This window comes from Protobothrops mucrosquamatus, unplaced genomic scaffold (assembly GCF_001527695.2).
Source record: "Protobothrops mucrosquamatus isolate PMUCROS unplaced genomic scaffold, P.Mucros_1.0 scaffold_250, whole genome shotgun sequence".
Taxonomy (NCBI): Eukaryota; Metazoa; Chordata; class Lepidosauria; order Squamata; family Viperidae; genus Protobothrops; species Protobothrops mucrosquamatus.
Genome location: NW_015386326.1, coordinates 76,275 through 92,063, shown reverse-complemented (window position 1 = coordinate 92,063; position 15,789 = coordinate 76,275). Strand labels below are relative to the sequence as shown.

The 15,789-nt window shown below is 43.8% G+C and overlaps 1 protein-coding gene across 1 annotated transcript in view; it reads left to right on the top strand.

Annotated features, from left to right (window-relative positions):
• MFSD2A (major facilitator superfamily domain containing 2A) overlaps positions 1-15,789 on the top strand; it is a 46,755-nt gene that overhangs the window by 28,699 nt on the left and 2,267 nt on the right. Inside the window, 5 exon segments of the mRNA XM_015830802.1 lie at positions 236-319; positions 8,701-8,784; positions 10,034-10,146; positions 12,041-12,184; positions 14,029-14,205. Coding sequence (XP_015686288.1) covers positions 236-319; positions 8,701-8,784; positions 10,034-10,146; positions 12,041-12,184; positions 14,029-14,205 — 602 coding nt within the window.

Here is a 15,789-nt window from a genome sequence, read left to right as displayed (position 1 = left end):
GTTTTTCTCAACCTTGGCATCGTTACGATGAGTGCGGACTTCAACTCAACATAATTTTTGGATTAGGGAATTCTGGGACTTGAAGTCCACGCATCTTAAAATTGCCAGGATTAAGAAACACTGTCCTAGAAGAACTTTAATCTGATAAAAAAAATTTTTTTTTGCCAATTACCATCTTTTCTCCTTGCCAAAATGCTCCTGCTTTTTTCCAATGACATCTCTTGTTTCTTCTCAGCTGTTGGAAGGAAATTTTGCCTTGTTCTGCACTTACACCTTGGGATTCCGCAACGAGTTCCAGAACATTCTGCTCGCCATCATGGTATGTATTCTGCAAGGCATGCAATGACTTCCCTCCTTCCTTCCTTCCTTCCTTCCTTCCTTCCTTCCTTCCTCCCTCCCTCCCTCCCTCCCTCCCTCTCTCTCTTTCTTTCTTTCTTTCTTTCTTCCTCTTTCTCTTTTCTTTTCTCCTTTTCCACACTTTCTACTGTCTCTGGCATGAAGAGAGGGAGTTATGATGGAGGTAGGCTGGTGGTCCAGAGTCTCCTTGGTTACAAGCCTCCAATGACAGCTGGAGAATCCAGTTCTTTAGTCCATCTACCCCATTTTGCAGCGTGAGAACAGGATGTGGCTTTATCTCAAAGCATAATTATAATTTAATGCCATAAGACTGTATTGACACAGGCATAGCTGGCTCAGTTGCAAACCTCACGGCTGATGTTGTATAACCTATTAAGCTTGCTTGGTTAGTTTGTGTGTGGTTTAGAGCATTGGGTAAACTTAGTTCATCTGATTAGTTTATAGTTCAATATACTTTCTCAGCTGCAAAGTTGGATTATTTATTTATTGCCAGTATTGATCCTAGTGGACTTTGGGTGGGCCTACCATATCATGAAACCTAATACAAGAATGCAGCGAAGACCCCATAATGAGGCACTGAAGGAAAACGTACGGCAAATTCAAAAGCTAATCCAAAGAGAGGTGTTTAAACGCATTTGCCAAAGCCAGCAAGGTTCACACCACCCATATTCCAAATAGTATGATGGGAACAAGGTGGGTGGGGGGGGCTCTTTGAGTAATGTTTTCAGTAACTAGGAATGCCTTTGATTAATGTTTCTAGTTCTTTGAAATAACATGTTCCAAACTCTATGTTTGAGCTTTATATAAACTGATTCTCTTTTAGGGGTCCCTCATCTTGTAACGGTGAGGTGCCTCCCTTTATTTATGCATAAATAAAGAGATGTTGATCTATTTTTCCAGCTCGGATCCTATTTAGGAAAGGCAGATGAGGCTAATGAATCTTGCCGGCATTTGGGCTAAAAAAAATAGGGCTTCATCCTTGGTCTGTGAATCTCAGGTCCTCTACAGCAGGGGTCCCCAACCTTGGCAACTGTAAGACCTGTGGACTTCAACTCCCAGAATTCCCCAGCCAGCATAGCTGGCTGGGGAATTCTGGGAGTTGAAGTCCACAGGTCTTACAGTTGCCAAGGTTGGGGTCCCCTGCTCTACAGAGACATCTAGATCACAGATCAGATCTGGTCTTTGCTGGCAAGGCATCACCCAATAGATCCCAGGGTTGAGCTGTTTAGTACAGATAGTCCTTGACTTACAACCACTTGTTTAGTTTGAAGTTACAACGGCACTAAAAAAAATAAGTTATGACTGTCTTTCACACTTACGGCCGTTGCAGCATCCCCATGGTCACGTGATCAAAAGTCAGATGCCTGGCAACTGGCATGTTTTTATGACAGTTGCAGTGTCCCGGGGGTCATGTGACCACTTTTGACGACCTTCTGACGAGCATGGTCAAAGGGGAAGCCAGATTCGCTTAACTACCATGTTATTAATTTAAAACCTGCACTGATTCACTTAACTATTGCGCCAAGAACTTCTTCTTGTGCCATATCTGTTATTGGACGTTGGCAATCATGTTGGCGATCCTGTTTTTATCAGCAGCCGCACGAAAAAGTGCTGCTGAGTTTTGTCCAAACCAGTCCCTTAGATTTTGAAGCCACGATGTTCTTCTTCTGCCTGGACCTCGTTTGCCTTCCATCTTTCCATGGAGGATTAAATGGAGTAGGCCGTATTTTTCTGGGTGTTGCATCACATGTCCGAAATATTCTAATTTTCGTTTTTTAATTGTTTTGATGATTTTCCTTTGGCTTTCCCAGGCGGCTTATCCCCTCCTCATTTCTGATCTTGTCAACCCAGCTTCTACGTAACAGCCGCCTGTAAATCCACATTTCAAATGCTTCTAGTCTCTTCAGGTGGCCTTCTGTCAGAGACCGACTCTCTACTCCATAGAGCAGGATAGGAAAAAATATAGCATCTGACAAGCCTGATTTTCAGTCTTAGGCTTCTGTCGTGACTGCAGAAGACCTTTTTCATTTTGAAGAATGCTGTTCGGGCTTTCTCTATCCTTGTCTTTACTTCGGTGGTCATGTCCCAGCGCCAAGAACGATTGTAAAAATGGGACAAAACTCACTTAACAACTGTTTTGCTTAGCAATGGAAACGTTGGGCTCCATTGTGGTCGTAAGTCGAGGACTACCTGTATCAAAGTTAAGAGAGTCGTGGGTGACTCTACCCAGAAGTATTTCAGCAAGGGGACTGGAGGGCATTAAGGGGAAACCATCCTTAAAGAAGGCTAGCCCAGGCAATTAACCCTCTTTCTGGAAAGATAGAGTCGGTGATCACAAACAAGGCTTTCTTTGTGTGCGCTTTTAGAGCTGGTCTGAAAAGAGACAAGAGACAAAAAGCAGGCTGGTTTTTTATCCAAAGCCTGCCATCCTCTCTCCCCCCACCCCTTAATCATGAGAAAAAAGCCGGCTTGATCAGGAAGAGGCTCTGAATGGAATTCTTGGAGCCAAATTGTCTGAGAAGGCCTGAACAGGAGGAGATGGGAAAGCAGAAAAGATCAGAGTCTCTGCCAAGCTAGGAATGAGTAGAAACCCCCTTGTATTTCCAAGCACGGAGGAAAATAGCCCATTTGGGGGGGGGGATCTACCAAATGCACTGGATCCTAAACTAATCAAACCGTCTGGCGGGGGGGGCGAGAGATCCAATATCCAAAGCCATCAAAATGTACAACATGCTTTTAAAAAAACAACAAACCAACACCACTTTGCAGGTCACCTGAAGGGAGGACTCTGAACTGTAGCTGAGAGCGGACCTCAGATTTAGCGCTGCAAACTCCCAGCCATCATTTGCTAATTTGCTTTCTTTTCCCACATTCTCAGAAAACATGCTTGTTTCCCTCCCCCACGCGCGCGCACACACGCACACACACGCACAGACATACACCCATTCCAAGCTTTCCCAAGTCAATTAAAAACCTAGTGCCAAATTTGAGAAGTTTGTTTTGCTTTGAGCTTGCCTTGGGTTTTTGATGCCTTTAGATATTGCATTTACCCAGCCTCTCTGATTAATTTATGGTCCAGTGCATTCTTCATAACCCCCAAAGTTAGCTTTAATTCAAGACCAGTGGTGGGATTCAAATATGTGAACAACTGGTTCTCTGTGTGGATGCCGCTTCCGGAAGTCCATTCTGGGCCTGGGCAACAAAAAATTAGCTGCCGGTTTTGCCGAAGTGGTGCGAAGTGGCTGAATCCCACCACAGGAAGGAAGGGAGGAAGGAAGGAAGGAAGGAAGGAAGGGAGGGAGGGAGGGAGGGAGGGAGGAAGGAAGGAAGGAAGGAAGGAAGGAAGGAAGGAAGGAAGGAGTGGTGGGATTCAAATACGTGAACAACTGGTTCTCTGTGTGGGTGCCACTTCCGGAAGTCCATTCTGGGCCTGGGCAACAAAAAATTAGCTACCGGTTGTACCGAACTGGTGCGAACTGGCTGAATCCCACAGGAAGGAAGGAAGGAAGGAAGGAAGGAAGGAAGGAGTGGTGGAATTCAAATACGTGAACAACCGGTTCTCTGTGTGGATGCCACTTCCGGAAGTCCATTCTGGGCCTGGGCAACAAAAAATTAGCTACCGGTTCTGCCGAAGTGGTGCGAACCGGCTGACTCCCACCACTATGCTTGGACACTGGGTGTTTGGAACATGGCCAAAGGGTCCCTCTTATGCACAAGCAGTAGGGTGTCTATAAAGGGAAGCAACATGAGATGTGTGGGCACTGATGTGATCCAACCACTATTAGTGTCTCTCATATAGTCCGTGACTAACAGCCACAATTGGGGCCAGACTTTCCACCGCTGAAAAAGGTGGTTTCTCACTGAGTTGAGGCCAATCTTTTGCAAAGGTTGTTAAGCGAACCACTGCAACTGTTAGTGAACCAGGAGGTTGTTAAGTGAATCCACCTTCTCCTATTGTCTTAGCTTCCCGAAAGCCAGTCGGGAAAGTTGCAAAGGGCGATCCTCTGACCTTGGGATGCTGCAACTGTCATAAATAACATGCCAGTTGGCAAGGGTCTGAATTTTGTTCGCATAATTATGGGGAGGCTGTGTCGGTCGCAAGTGAGAGGAGCGGTTGTAAGTCACTGTTGTAACTTGGAATGGTCTCTAAAAGAACGGTCGTAAATTGAAGACTACCTGTGCTTCTTACTCCCTTGTGAATCTTTAGGATCAAAACCACAGGGTGCATCCCAGATGAAAGTTTCTCCTCCGTTTTTTGTTTTTTTTAAATTTTTATTATTTAAACCAACAAAACAAAACATAACACACATATATACACAGTATATATTTTAACAGCAATTTCGTAACAGTAATCTTCTATTATTTACTTTCCCCCCCCCCTTATTCTTCTTTAGAGTATTTGTCCTTGTTGCCCCATTATTTCTTATTTGCATTTTTCTTCCTTCATACATTATTATACACACATTTTCCACTTTTAACCTTTCCACATTTATTCTCTCTTATTTCTACTCTCCAGTCAGTCATACCACTTGTTCCATATTAAATAATATTCTGTGTCTTCCTTTTCTTTTATCTCTTTTGTTAATTTGTCCATCTCAGCACAGTCCAGGATTTTCTTTATCACTTCTTCCTCTGATGGTATATTCTCCGTTTTTTATTTCAAATGTGGTCGGACGGTTACCACTCCAGGCAGGAAGAGAGGGTTCAATTTCCCACATTAAAAAAAATAAATAAATCTCTCCATCTGTCTTCGATGAGAATGTCACACCAGGCAGGGAGAGGCTAATATGCAAGTTTTTCTGTATGCAGAGCTGCTTGCCACCTCCCCACTGAGGCTTTTTGCTGTCCAGAATTCTGAGATGCTATTAATATGTAGAGCAGCCTTTGGGAAGAGCCAAGCTGAGTGGGAATAGCGGCTTCAAAGCAGCCGTGTTTTGGGTTTTTTTTAGCTCATTCCTATGGACGTCAACGGCTAAACTTTTATCTTTTAGGCAGTCTGGTCATGAATGGAAGAGAAACTGTTGAGGAACGTTTAGGCTCTTTCAGTCAAAGAGCCATTGCAATCCCCAGCTCTCCCCCCACCCCACCCCGCCGCCACCCTTCCCTGGGAGATTAAGACTTTGTCTGGGCCACAGCCGCAGGAGAATGAAAAGTCGGGGGGCTCTGCTATCAGAAGCGTCCTTGCATTATTCAAAGAGTAGATGGCCAATCTCTTCTCACGCTTTGCTTTTTGTTTTTCCCCTGGATATGATTCCAAACAAAGCTCTGGTTTGCTAACAGCTGCCATTTATATTCTCTTAAGAATGCTTATGCCAGTCCAAGGGCGTGATTGAATATACCGATGACGCGAGACTCAAAGAGGGGAGGGAATTGCTTTGAATTGAAACAGGCCCGTATCTCTCTTTTTACATCAGGGAAGGGAAAAAAACTTTTTCACAAACGGCAGGTGGAGCAAAGAGTTTGGCAGGCACGAAAGAAGGGATCACGCTGCTTTCCTATTTCAGCCTACGGCCCTTGTGACTTTTTCATAGAGCACATGCTTAGTGTGTTCTCATAACATAATAATAATAATAATAATAATAATAATAATAATAATAATAATAACAACAACAACAACAACAACAACAACAAAATACAAAGACCTAGAAATAGAAATAGAAATAGAAAGACTGTGGCAAAAGCAAGCAAGTACCAATAGTAATAGGCGCCTTGGGTGCAATCCCAAAACAACTGGAGCACCACTTGAACACCATCATCGGCATTGACAAATTTGCCATTAGTCAATTGCAAAAGGCAGCCTTACTAGGAACAGCTTCCATCCTGCGACGAGATCTGTAACACCATCAAACATCCACATCTGCCTATCCCAGGTCCTTGGTAAGGACTCGAAAGGTAGACAAAAATGCCAAATCCAGTCTGAACATCTGGTTGACTGTGCGATGATCCATAATAATAATAATAATAATAATAATAATAATAATAATAATAATAATAATAATAATAATAATAATAATAATAATAATAATAATAAAGTTGGAAGGGACCTTGGAGGTCATCTAGTCCAACCCCCTGCTCAGACAGGAAAGGCTATATTATTTCAGACAAATGGCTGTCCAGTCTCTTCTTAAAAACTTCCAGTGTTGGCGCATTCACCGCTTCTGGAGGCAGGTTGTTCCACTGGTTAATTGTTCTCACTGTCAGGAAGTTTCTCCTTAGTTCTAGGTTGCTTCTCTCCTTGATTAGTTTCCATCCATTGCTTCTTGTCCTGCCTTCAGGCGCTTTGGAGAATACCTTGACCCCCTCTTCTTTGGGGCAGCCCCTGAGATATTGGAACACTGCTATCATGTCCCCCCTCGTCCTTCTCTTCATGCTTCACTTGTGCCTGAATTAGCCCGTTTCCTGAACATAAACTAAAACTAAAATTAAACCTAAAGAAGAATAACTGACTAAGGCAAAATTAATGGTTAATCTCTGACTCCCTCATATCATGGAACTTAAATTCCCTCTTTGGGAAATCAAAATCTGCTTCCAGTCTACAGGTAACCCTTGACTTACTGTATCACCATTCATTTAGTGATTGTTTGAAGTTCCCACAGCATTGAAAAAAGGAACTTGGATGGTTTTTCACATGGATGACCGTGGTAGCATCCCCATGGTCATGCGAGATCAAAATTCAGACGCTTGGCAACTGACTCATATTTATGACGGTCACAGTGTCCCAGGGTCATGTGATCACTTTTGGTGACCTTCTGACAAGCAAAGTCAATGTGGGAGCCGGGTTCACGTAGCTGTTTAAGCATTAACTAACTTAACTGCAGTGATTCACTTAAGAACTGTAGCAAGAAAGGTCATAACATGGTCATAAGTTGAGGATTGTCTGCAGTCAACAGTTTCAGCCTCTTTGTTTCTCTTCTCTATGACTAAGTAGGAAGAGAGGGAAGATTATTTTATTGTTATATGGAAATTTCTATCCAGGCTAGCTCAAAGAGTAAGACGCAGCCTCCCAAGAGTAAGAGAAAGTGAATATTAGCCTGTTCAAATGGGGAAATGTTTGTGTATGTAGTTAATTGTTTTAGTGCATTATAAGATGCAAATAATATGTGAAAGAATGCAGATAGCTCAGTAGAGAAACAATTGTGAAATATAAACTAGAAATTGTTAACTGTGCTAATTTGGATAGCTTAAACCTTTAAAGTTAAGGGGGGGAGTTTATATCAACGTTAACTATAATTCTGAAATGTTAATGAACTTAAGGTTGCTTGAATTGTACAATTAAAAACAAGTGGCATTAATAGCCTGCTGCAAAAGGCATACAATTATTTTATAACATAATAAAGATTTGTATCTTGGGCTTGGTACACTGTAATATGATTTATTGTTGTTTATATGAGTATTAAAAAGGGAAAAAAGAATAAAACCAAGAGAAAAGGAAAGGAAAAAAAATGCTTGAAAAAATAGGCCACTTCCTCTTTGTTTTATTATCTGTTTGTTTTTGGTGCCTTTGAGTCAATTTTTGACCCTGGTGACTTCCTGCAGTTTTCTCGACAAGATTTTCAGAAGTGGTTTGCCATTGTCTCCTTCCTAGGGCTAAGTGACAGGGACTGGCTCAAGATCACCCAGTTGGCTTTGTGCCTAACGTTGGACAAGTCTCCCAGTTCTTAACCACTATACCAAACTGGATCTCTCCCTTCTTTTTGCTCCAAATGATTTACAAACACGGATCTGGAAAGAGTTTCCACTTTCTGCACCTTTTAATTGACAAAGCTTGACAGCAACCCATGTGTGCAAAAAATGAGGGAAAGAGTGGGCATTGCTCCAAGGTAATTAGAGCAGCAGATTTTTCACACATGGCATTTTAGGCTGCCACAAAATCCATGCAAAGTCATCTTCTGGTTGACTTACGTGCAGGTAGTCCTCGACTTGCGATGGTCCTCGTATAATGACGAGGTGCTGACGTTATGACGGTGCTGAAAAAAATGACTTACCACCGGTGCTCACACTTACGACCATTGCAGCAGCCCCATGATTATGTGATCACAATTCAAGTGCTTGGCAACTGGCTTGTATTTACGACGGTTGCCGTGTCCCGAGGTTACGCCGATCACCATGGGCAGCCGGTTTCTGAGAAGCAAAGTCAATGAGTGGAACCAGATTTGCTTAATGACGATGTGATTCACTTAACAAATGCAGTGATTCGCGTAACAACCATGGCCAAAATGTCGTAAAATGGCCTGTGATTCACCTAACCATGCCTTGCTTAAGCACAGAAATGGTGGTTTTTTGTAAATCAAATATTACCTATAACAAACTTTCTTTCCTTCCTGTTTTGTTGTTCTCTTGCAGCTCTCAGCCACCCTGACCATCCCCTTCTGGCAGTGGTTCCTTACCCGTTTTGGGAAGAAAACTGCGGTTTACATTGGCATCTCGGTGAGTGAATACCGCTAGTTCTCATCTTATGACTGTTCACTTAGTGGCCATTCAAAGTTACAACAGATCCCCTGACTTAGTTTCAATGTTATGATAACTGCTCCCCCCCCTCTCATGGTCATGTTACAAGGTGACCCACTTAGGAAGGACCCACTTAACGACTGGCACAATTTATGCCTGTGAATCTGAGCTCAGTTATGGTTTTAGGTCAAGGGCTACCTGTAGTGAGGAAGCAAGGTAAACCTATTACCTGCTTAGGTAACTTCTGAAAGAGGCCTCTATGAAAATCATTCAAATAATGATTCAAAGACAGGCATCTGTGAGAGGTAAGCCTCGTGCAGGGCTTTCTCTGGGGCCTGTTAATGGTGCAACAGAAACTGGAAGTTCCTTTTGGAAACATCACTTTTTGGACAGGGCTAAGACCTGTTAGCAGGACCATCCTGGTCCCAGGTGTACCCTATTTATATTTCCAGAGGACAAACCCTGAGGACTTGACTGTGACAATCTCAGATAGGATGGTGCCCATACCTTTCTCGTGGGTGGATGCAATAGCCTTGTGTGCAAAACAGGCTAAGAGATTGTGTGGTTGGTTCCATTTTGCTAGGAGCATCCTGGGAGCATCTGTGTACCCAGCCGTGCTATAGACAGTGGTGATTTAGAGCAGGGCTCTCCGGACTTAGCAATGTGAAGACCTGTAGACATCAACTCCCAGAATTCCCTAGCCAGCATGACTGCCTGGATAATTCTGGGAGTTGAAACCCACAAGTTTCAAGTTTGGAGATCCCTGATTTAGAGTGAGGTATGAAACCAGCCAATGGTGGCTTATTCAATAAACCTCGATGAGTCAAAATATGGTTTAGCGTGAGGCGTGAGCCAGTTCAAAGACCTCTTATCTCAGCCCAATGTAAAGTAACTGATAAGTTTCAGTCTAAATATCTAGGGACTGATAGACATTTTGAGACGTTTCTTCTCAGCCCATCATAAGGAAACGGCTCTTAATTATAGCTAGGGCAACCATGGTCAAGCAGGAAAAGAAGCACCAAAAACAACAACAAAAAAGAGAGAAGACTACAAGTTCCCCTTAATGTTCAAGCCATTCTTAGCTCTCAAGCTAGCCCAACTTTCTTGAGCCCTCTTTGTAGCCAAAAAGTCCCATTTCTATCCTGATGTGTTAAGGTGCAAAACTGCGTTAAGTTCATCCCGGTTTTAATCAAAGCGATCTTCCTGACCACGTCTTCTCATTCTTCAGTCAGCTACTCCTTTCCTCATCTCGGTTGTGATTTTGGAAAGTAACCTCATTATGATCTACGTGGTGGCCGTTGCGGCTGGAATGAGTGTGGCTGCTGCTTTTCTCCTGCCTTGGTGAGTTAATTTCCGAGTATCTTTGTCTGTTTTCAGAACTCCATATACCAGTGATGGCGAAACTTTTAGAGACCAAGTGCCCAAAACCCACCCCGCCTGCCCTTGCTCTCGCCCCCATCCTGCCCGCAGGGCCACCCACCACCTTCATGGCCCGTCGATCGCCAGGCGGCCCTGCAGCACCGCCATGGCAGCTATGTCCTCCACCTGTGCCCCGTAGCATCACCTGCGCACAACAGGGCGCAAGGGCGGAGTCTTGTCCCTGCTGCCCAGCTGCCATGTGCTTGGCTGCGTTGCTTCATGCAGGCCGCACCCAGGGGTGACTCTCCTCCAGGCCGGGATGCTGATGAGGTGGGGGCCGGGGGGGAAGGTGGAGGCTGGGGGAGAGGTGGGGCTGGGGCGACAGCGCACATGCCCACAGAGAGGGCTCCGAGTGCCGCCTCTGGCACGCGTGCCATAGGTTCGCCACCACTGCCATATACAGTATGGGTAGTCCTCAAATTACAACCATTCATTTAGTGACTGTTTGAAGTTACAACGGCCCTGAAAAAAGGGACTTGTGGCTGCTTTTCACATGACCGTTGCAGCCTCCCCATGGTCATGTGATCAGAATCCAGATGCTTGGCAACTGGCATGTATTTATGACGGTTGCAATGTCCCGGGATCACGTGATCCCCTTTTATGATTGTCTGACAAGCAAAATCAATGGGGGCGCCAAATTCGCTTGACAGCTGTGTTACTAACTTAACTCCTGCAGTGATTCACTTAACAATCGTGTCGTAAAATGGGGCAAGACTCACTTAAGAACTGCCTCACTTAGCAAACAGAAATTTTCGGCTCAATTGTGGTCCTTGTAAGTCAAGGACTACTTGCGTAGTTCTATTCCTGTCCCAGTTCTCTGAACAGCATCCAAAGGAAATTGGGGATCACTCCTAAAGAGTAGGCCCAACCCTACTAGGGTTTCGGAAGGCCATTAAGACGTGTCTCTTTCAAAGGGCCCGTGGAATTGGTGAGGATTTGGGTTCCCCCTTAATATGCAGTTTCTGCCGAATGCTGGGTTTTGATTGATTTACCAGTTGGTTGACACATCATATTTCAACTCTATTACTATATATTGAAGTATAAGCTGGTCATGTATGTTTGAACTGTCAGTTCAAGTTCCAGTTCAAACTGGGATTGTGCAAGAATAAATAAAAATGAGATCCAGACAGCTGTGAGAAACGAAGAAATGTTTATGCCTAAAAGCAAACAGCTTGCCTTTAGGGGCAGCTGCAGAAAAATGGGGTACAGCAACAGACTTTTATAGGGGTGCTTGTTCTGGTGTGGAAGCGTCTACATGCTGATTCTAGGGTGACATTTGAGATTGTGTGTGTGTGTGTGTGTTTGCATGTGTAGGTAGGTCTATGATGTTTATTCTTGTTATCATGCAGTTCCACTGGGAGACTTAATTTAATTAACACTATTTGTGTTTACAGACCTTATCCTATAATATGTGGATAAGGTCTGGGGGGTTTGAGGAAGTTTGAGTAACATTTGCTGTTTTTACTTGATTAATTTAGATTCAGCTTGACTGTCAATTATGTAGTGGAGACGCTCAGTCCGTTTTATCTTCTGTTGATGTTTTAAGGGAAGACGGAAAGTGGATAAAGAATAAAATATACTTTGATAGAAAACTTCTGACAGAACGGAAAGGAAAGGAATAGGAATAGAATTTTGAAGCAATTAAAAACAGTTCAGCTCATCCTTCACTATGTGGTTTCCTTTTCTCTCACATTGAAAAGATTAATTCGGTGGCAGCTTTTAGGAAAGATCTGGTTCGTATCTTGTTCTTGTTCTTTTGTGAACTTCCTTAAGGCTGGAGTGATTACTTGGCTTCTGTCTTGTCTCCTTCGATTAGGTCCATGTTGCCAGATGTTGTGGATGACTTCAACCTCCAGCACCCGGATTCCAGAGGCCACGAAGCTATTTTCTTCTCTTTCTACGTCTTCTTCACCAAGTTTGCTTCTGGAGTGTCTCTTGGGATCTCCACGCTCAGTTTAGAGTAAGGTTTCACCATCACCCTGTTGGCAATAGAATTCAGAATCCCCGTTCTTTTGGGATCCAGGAATTGCAATCATTTGGAAATCTTTTGCAAAAGAAATCTCTCTATTTATATGTTCGGTTATCAGTTATTTTCAGAGGACACAAAAGCTGCCAGTAAATTAGGAGGACAAGAAATTGGGACAGGTTCTGAGAAGAACCTAGGCAGTCCTCAACTTACAACAGTTTGCTTAGTGACCTTTCAAAGTTACAACAGCACTGAAAAAAGTGACTTATGACCATTTTTCACACTTATGACCATTGCAGCATCCCCATGGTCACGTGATTTACATTTGGATGCTCGAGAACTGACTCACATTTACGACGGTCGCAGTGTCCCAGGGTCCTGTGATCCCCTTTTGCAACATTCTGACACGCAAAGTCAACGGGGAAACCAAGTTCACTTAACAACCGTGCTACTAATTTAACAACTGCCGTGATTCGCTTAACAAATGTCATAAAATGGGGAAAACTCACTTAACAAATTTCTCACTTAGCAACATAAATTTTGGGCTCAATTGTGGTCGTAAGTTAAGGACTACCTCTACTGGGGAGGCCCAGGAAGAGAAACTGGGGAAACAGATTTGTTTACCGTTGGGGGGGGAAACTTAAAGAAGGATATGACCGCAAAGTTGCTCTGTGGAATTCTGGGAATTGAAGTTTACACATCCTAAACTGATGTGCTATCTTATGTCTAAGTAGAGTCACCCATGTTGTATGGCTGTAATTTTATTATTATCCTTCTCATCTCCTCTACTACCTCCTCTTACTAGTATCATTATTATGATTATTATTACACTGTTGCTTTGCATGTACACTGAGAGCTTCTGCATCGGAGACAAATTCCTTGTATATCTAATCACACTTAGCCAATAAAGAATTCTATTCTGTTCTGCTCTGCTCTATATACTCTACTCTACTCTACTCTACTTTACTCTACTCTACTCTACTCTATTATTCTGTTCTCTTCTATCCTATCCTGTCTTATCCTACCTTACCCTACCCACCCTATCCTACTCCAGTCTACTCTACTCTATACTCTACTCTACTCTACTCTTGAGGTTGAAAAATACTAGTCTACTCCATCATCCAGTAGTGCGGCACCCAGATTAATGGCCATCAGTTCAGAAAATGGGACACCAGCTGAATGCTAGGAAAAGCTTCCTAACAATAAAAATTAAGAACAAAAGAAAAGAGTGATCTGTCCATTGCTAAATGTATTCAAGCATATTTTGACTTGCAGCTATTTGTTTAGCAACAGTTCGCACTGAAAAAAGAGATTTACAATGGTCCTTTCCTTTATGACTTTCCCAGCATCCCATGGTCACGTGATTTACATTCGGATGATAGCGGTTTGGAGATTGCGTGACCCCCGGGACACTGTGACCATCATAAATATGAACCAGTGGTCAACTTTGATCACATGACCGGAGCATGCAGGAATGGTTTATAAGTGTGAAAAAGGATATGTCGCTTTTTTCAGTGCTGTTGTAACTTCAAGTGGTTGTAAGACAAGGACTACCTGTAGTGCCATGATTTCGATGTATAATTCCCGTTCTAGTAAGTCTCTGCCTCCTTTTGGCCGAAACGTAACGATTAACTGTTTGCCCAACGGAGAAATTATTACCCCATGAAAAATCTCCGCATTCAGACTCTTTATGCAGCTTTGCGCCAACTTGTGTCACTGATCTTCCTCTTCCATCGTTGATTCTAATTTGGTTTCCACCATGAAGTGGTTCGAAATGTTGCCTTCGGTCCCTTTATTCAACGCCACCCCCTCTCCCCCCCCCGCTTAATCTGTTGCAGCTTTGCAGGATACAAGACTCGAGGTTGCTCCCAACCAGAGGAGGTGAAACTGGCTTTGAAAATGCTTGTCTCTGCGGCGCCGGTGGTCTTGATCGTCCTTGGCCTGCTGCTTTTTAAGCTGTACCCCATTGATGAGGATAGGCGGAAAAAAAACAGGAAAGCTCTGCAGGATTTAAGGTGAGAGGCCGACCACAGGCAACCGTAGAGGAAGGGAAGGAGGTACCACCTCAGGATGGGCACCTGGCAAAGAGGGAAGGTGGGCTGGGATTTGTTTGGCTGACCATGGGGGAGCAAAGGACATCGCTCGTGTCACTGTGTTATCACGCAAACTTGAAGAAACATTGTGTGATGATTAGGAGCCCCGGCGGTGCAGTGGTTAGAATGCGATACTGCAGGCAAACTCTATCCACAGCCTGCAGTTCGATCCTGACCGGGGTTCCAGGTGGAACTCAGCTTTCCATCCTTCTGAGGTCGGTAAACTGAGGACCCAGATTGTTGGGGGGCAATATGCTTGCTGTCAGCGCTGCTAATATTGAATATTCGTGCTTTGACAATATATGCAGAACTGTCTGGTATTTTTAGAGTTAAATCAGGCGACAGGGAAAGGGGAGGAGAATACAAGGAAAGCCCGTGAAAAAGAAACGGAAGTGAATCTTTGCCCTCCAAGTTAATTGGAAGATGTGAATCATGATCCCAAAATAGGGGAGGGGAAATGCCTGGAATGTTATGTGCAAAGGAAGGGAAATTCAGATCTTAGCATTCCACCATGCCGTGCTGACACTCTGCAACACTAATAAAGGCTTTTTAGGTTAAAAAAAATGCTTGAAAGTTCTTTGAAGTGTTTCATTAATCAGACACATGACACTTGCATCATTAACTGCCCAGAGAGGGCTGTAAAGCATTAAGGGGCAGTGTATAAGTCTAAGTGTTATTGCTACTGCTATGATGTCATGCCACAAGGGATGGCCGTGGCTGGCATAGCAATCGGAAAGGCCCTTCATCCAGGATGCATTGCCACAGGGTCCGGCCTCTCTCTTAGCATTTTTTGTGCCGTGATGGCAGAAATGGAATTCTTTGAAGCTGTAATTCTGGGTCAGTTCAGATGGCCCTCAAAGCCATGAATCGTGGTAAACTGAACACAGACAACTGGCAAAGTTCATCCAGGTTCTTGGAGAAGCAGCTAAGGAAGTTTGGCCCAATTTTCTCTGTTCTCCATGTGATCTCCTGAGGTTTCTTTTAATAAAAAAAAATATTCTAAAAACTCGGGTGACCACAACAGTTGGCAGTGCCCTTCCTTGTAAAGCTTGCTATTGCTTCCTTAGTGCAGGGGGTCTCCAAACTTGGCAACTGTAAGACTTGTGGACTTCAACTCCCAGAATTGAAGTCCACAAGTCTTGAAGTCGCCAAGGTTGGAGACCCCTGCCTTAGTGTGACGTGTGAAGCTGCAGCGAAGCATAGTATGAACACTGTGTGCTTTGTTCTGGTTGGGTTGGAGGCAGGAACCCTTTTCTGCCTACTCCATTCCCAGTGGCTGAAACTCACGAGACGTCCATCCTGCACAATGATGGACATGTTGTGATCATGTGACAACTTTATTTGCTTTTTAGGGGAAGGAAGGGAGACGGGGTTACCTCTACCCCCACAGCTGCAGAATTCCAAGGGAATACAGAATAACAGAGTTGGAAGAGTCCCTGGAGGTCTTCTAGTCCAGCCCCCTGCTCAAGCAGGAGATCCTATACCATTCTGGACAAATGGCTGCCC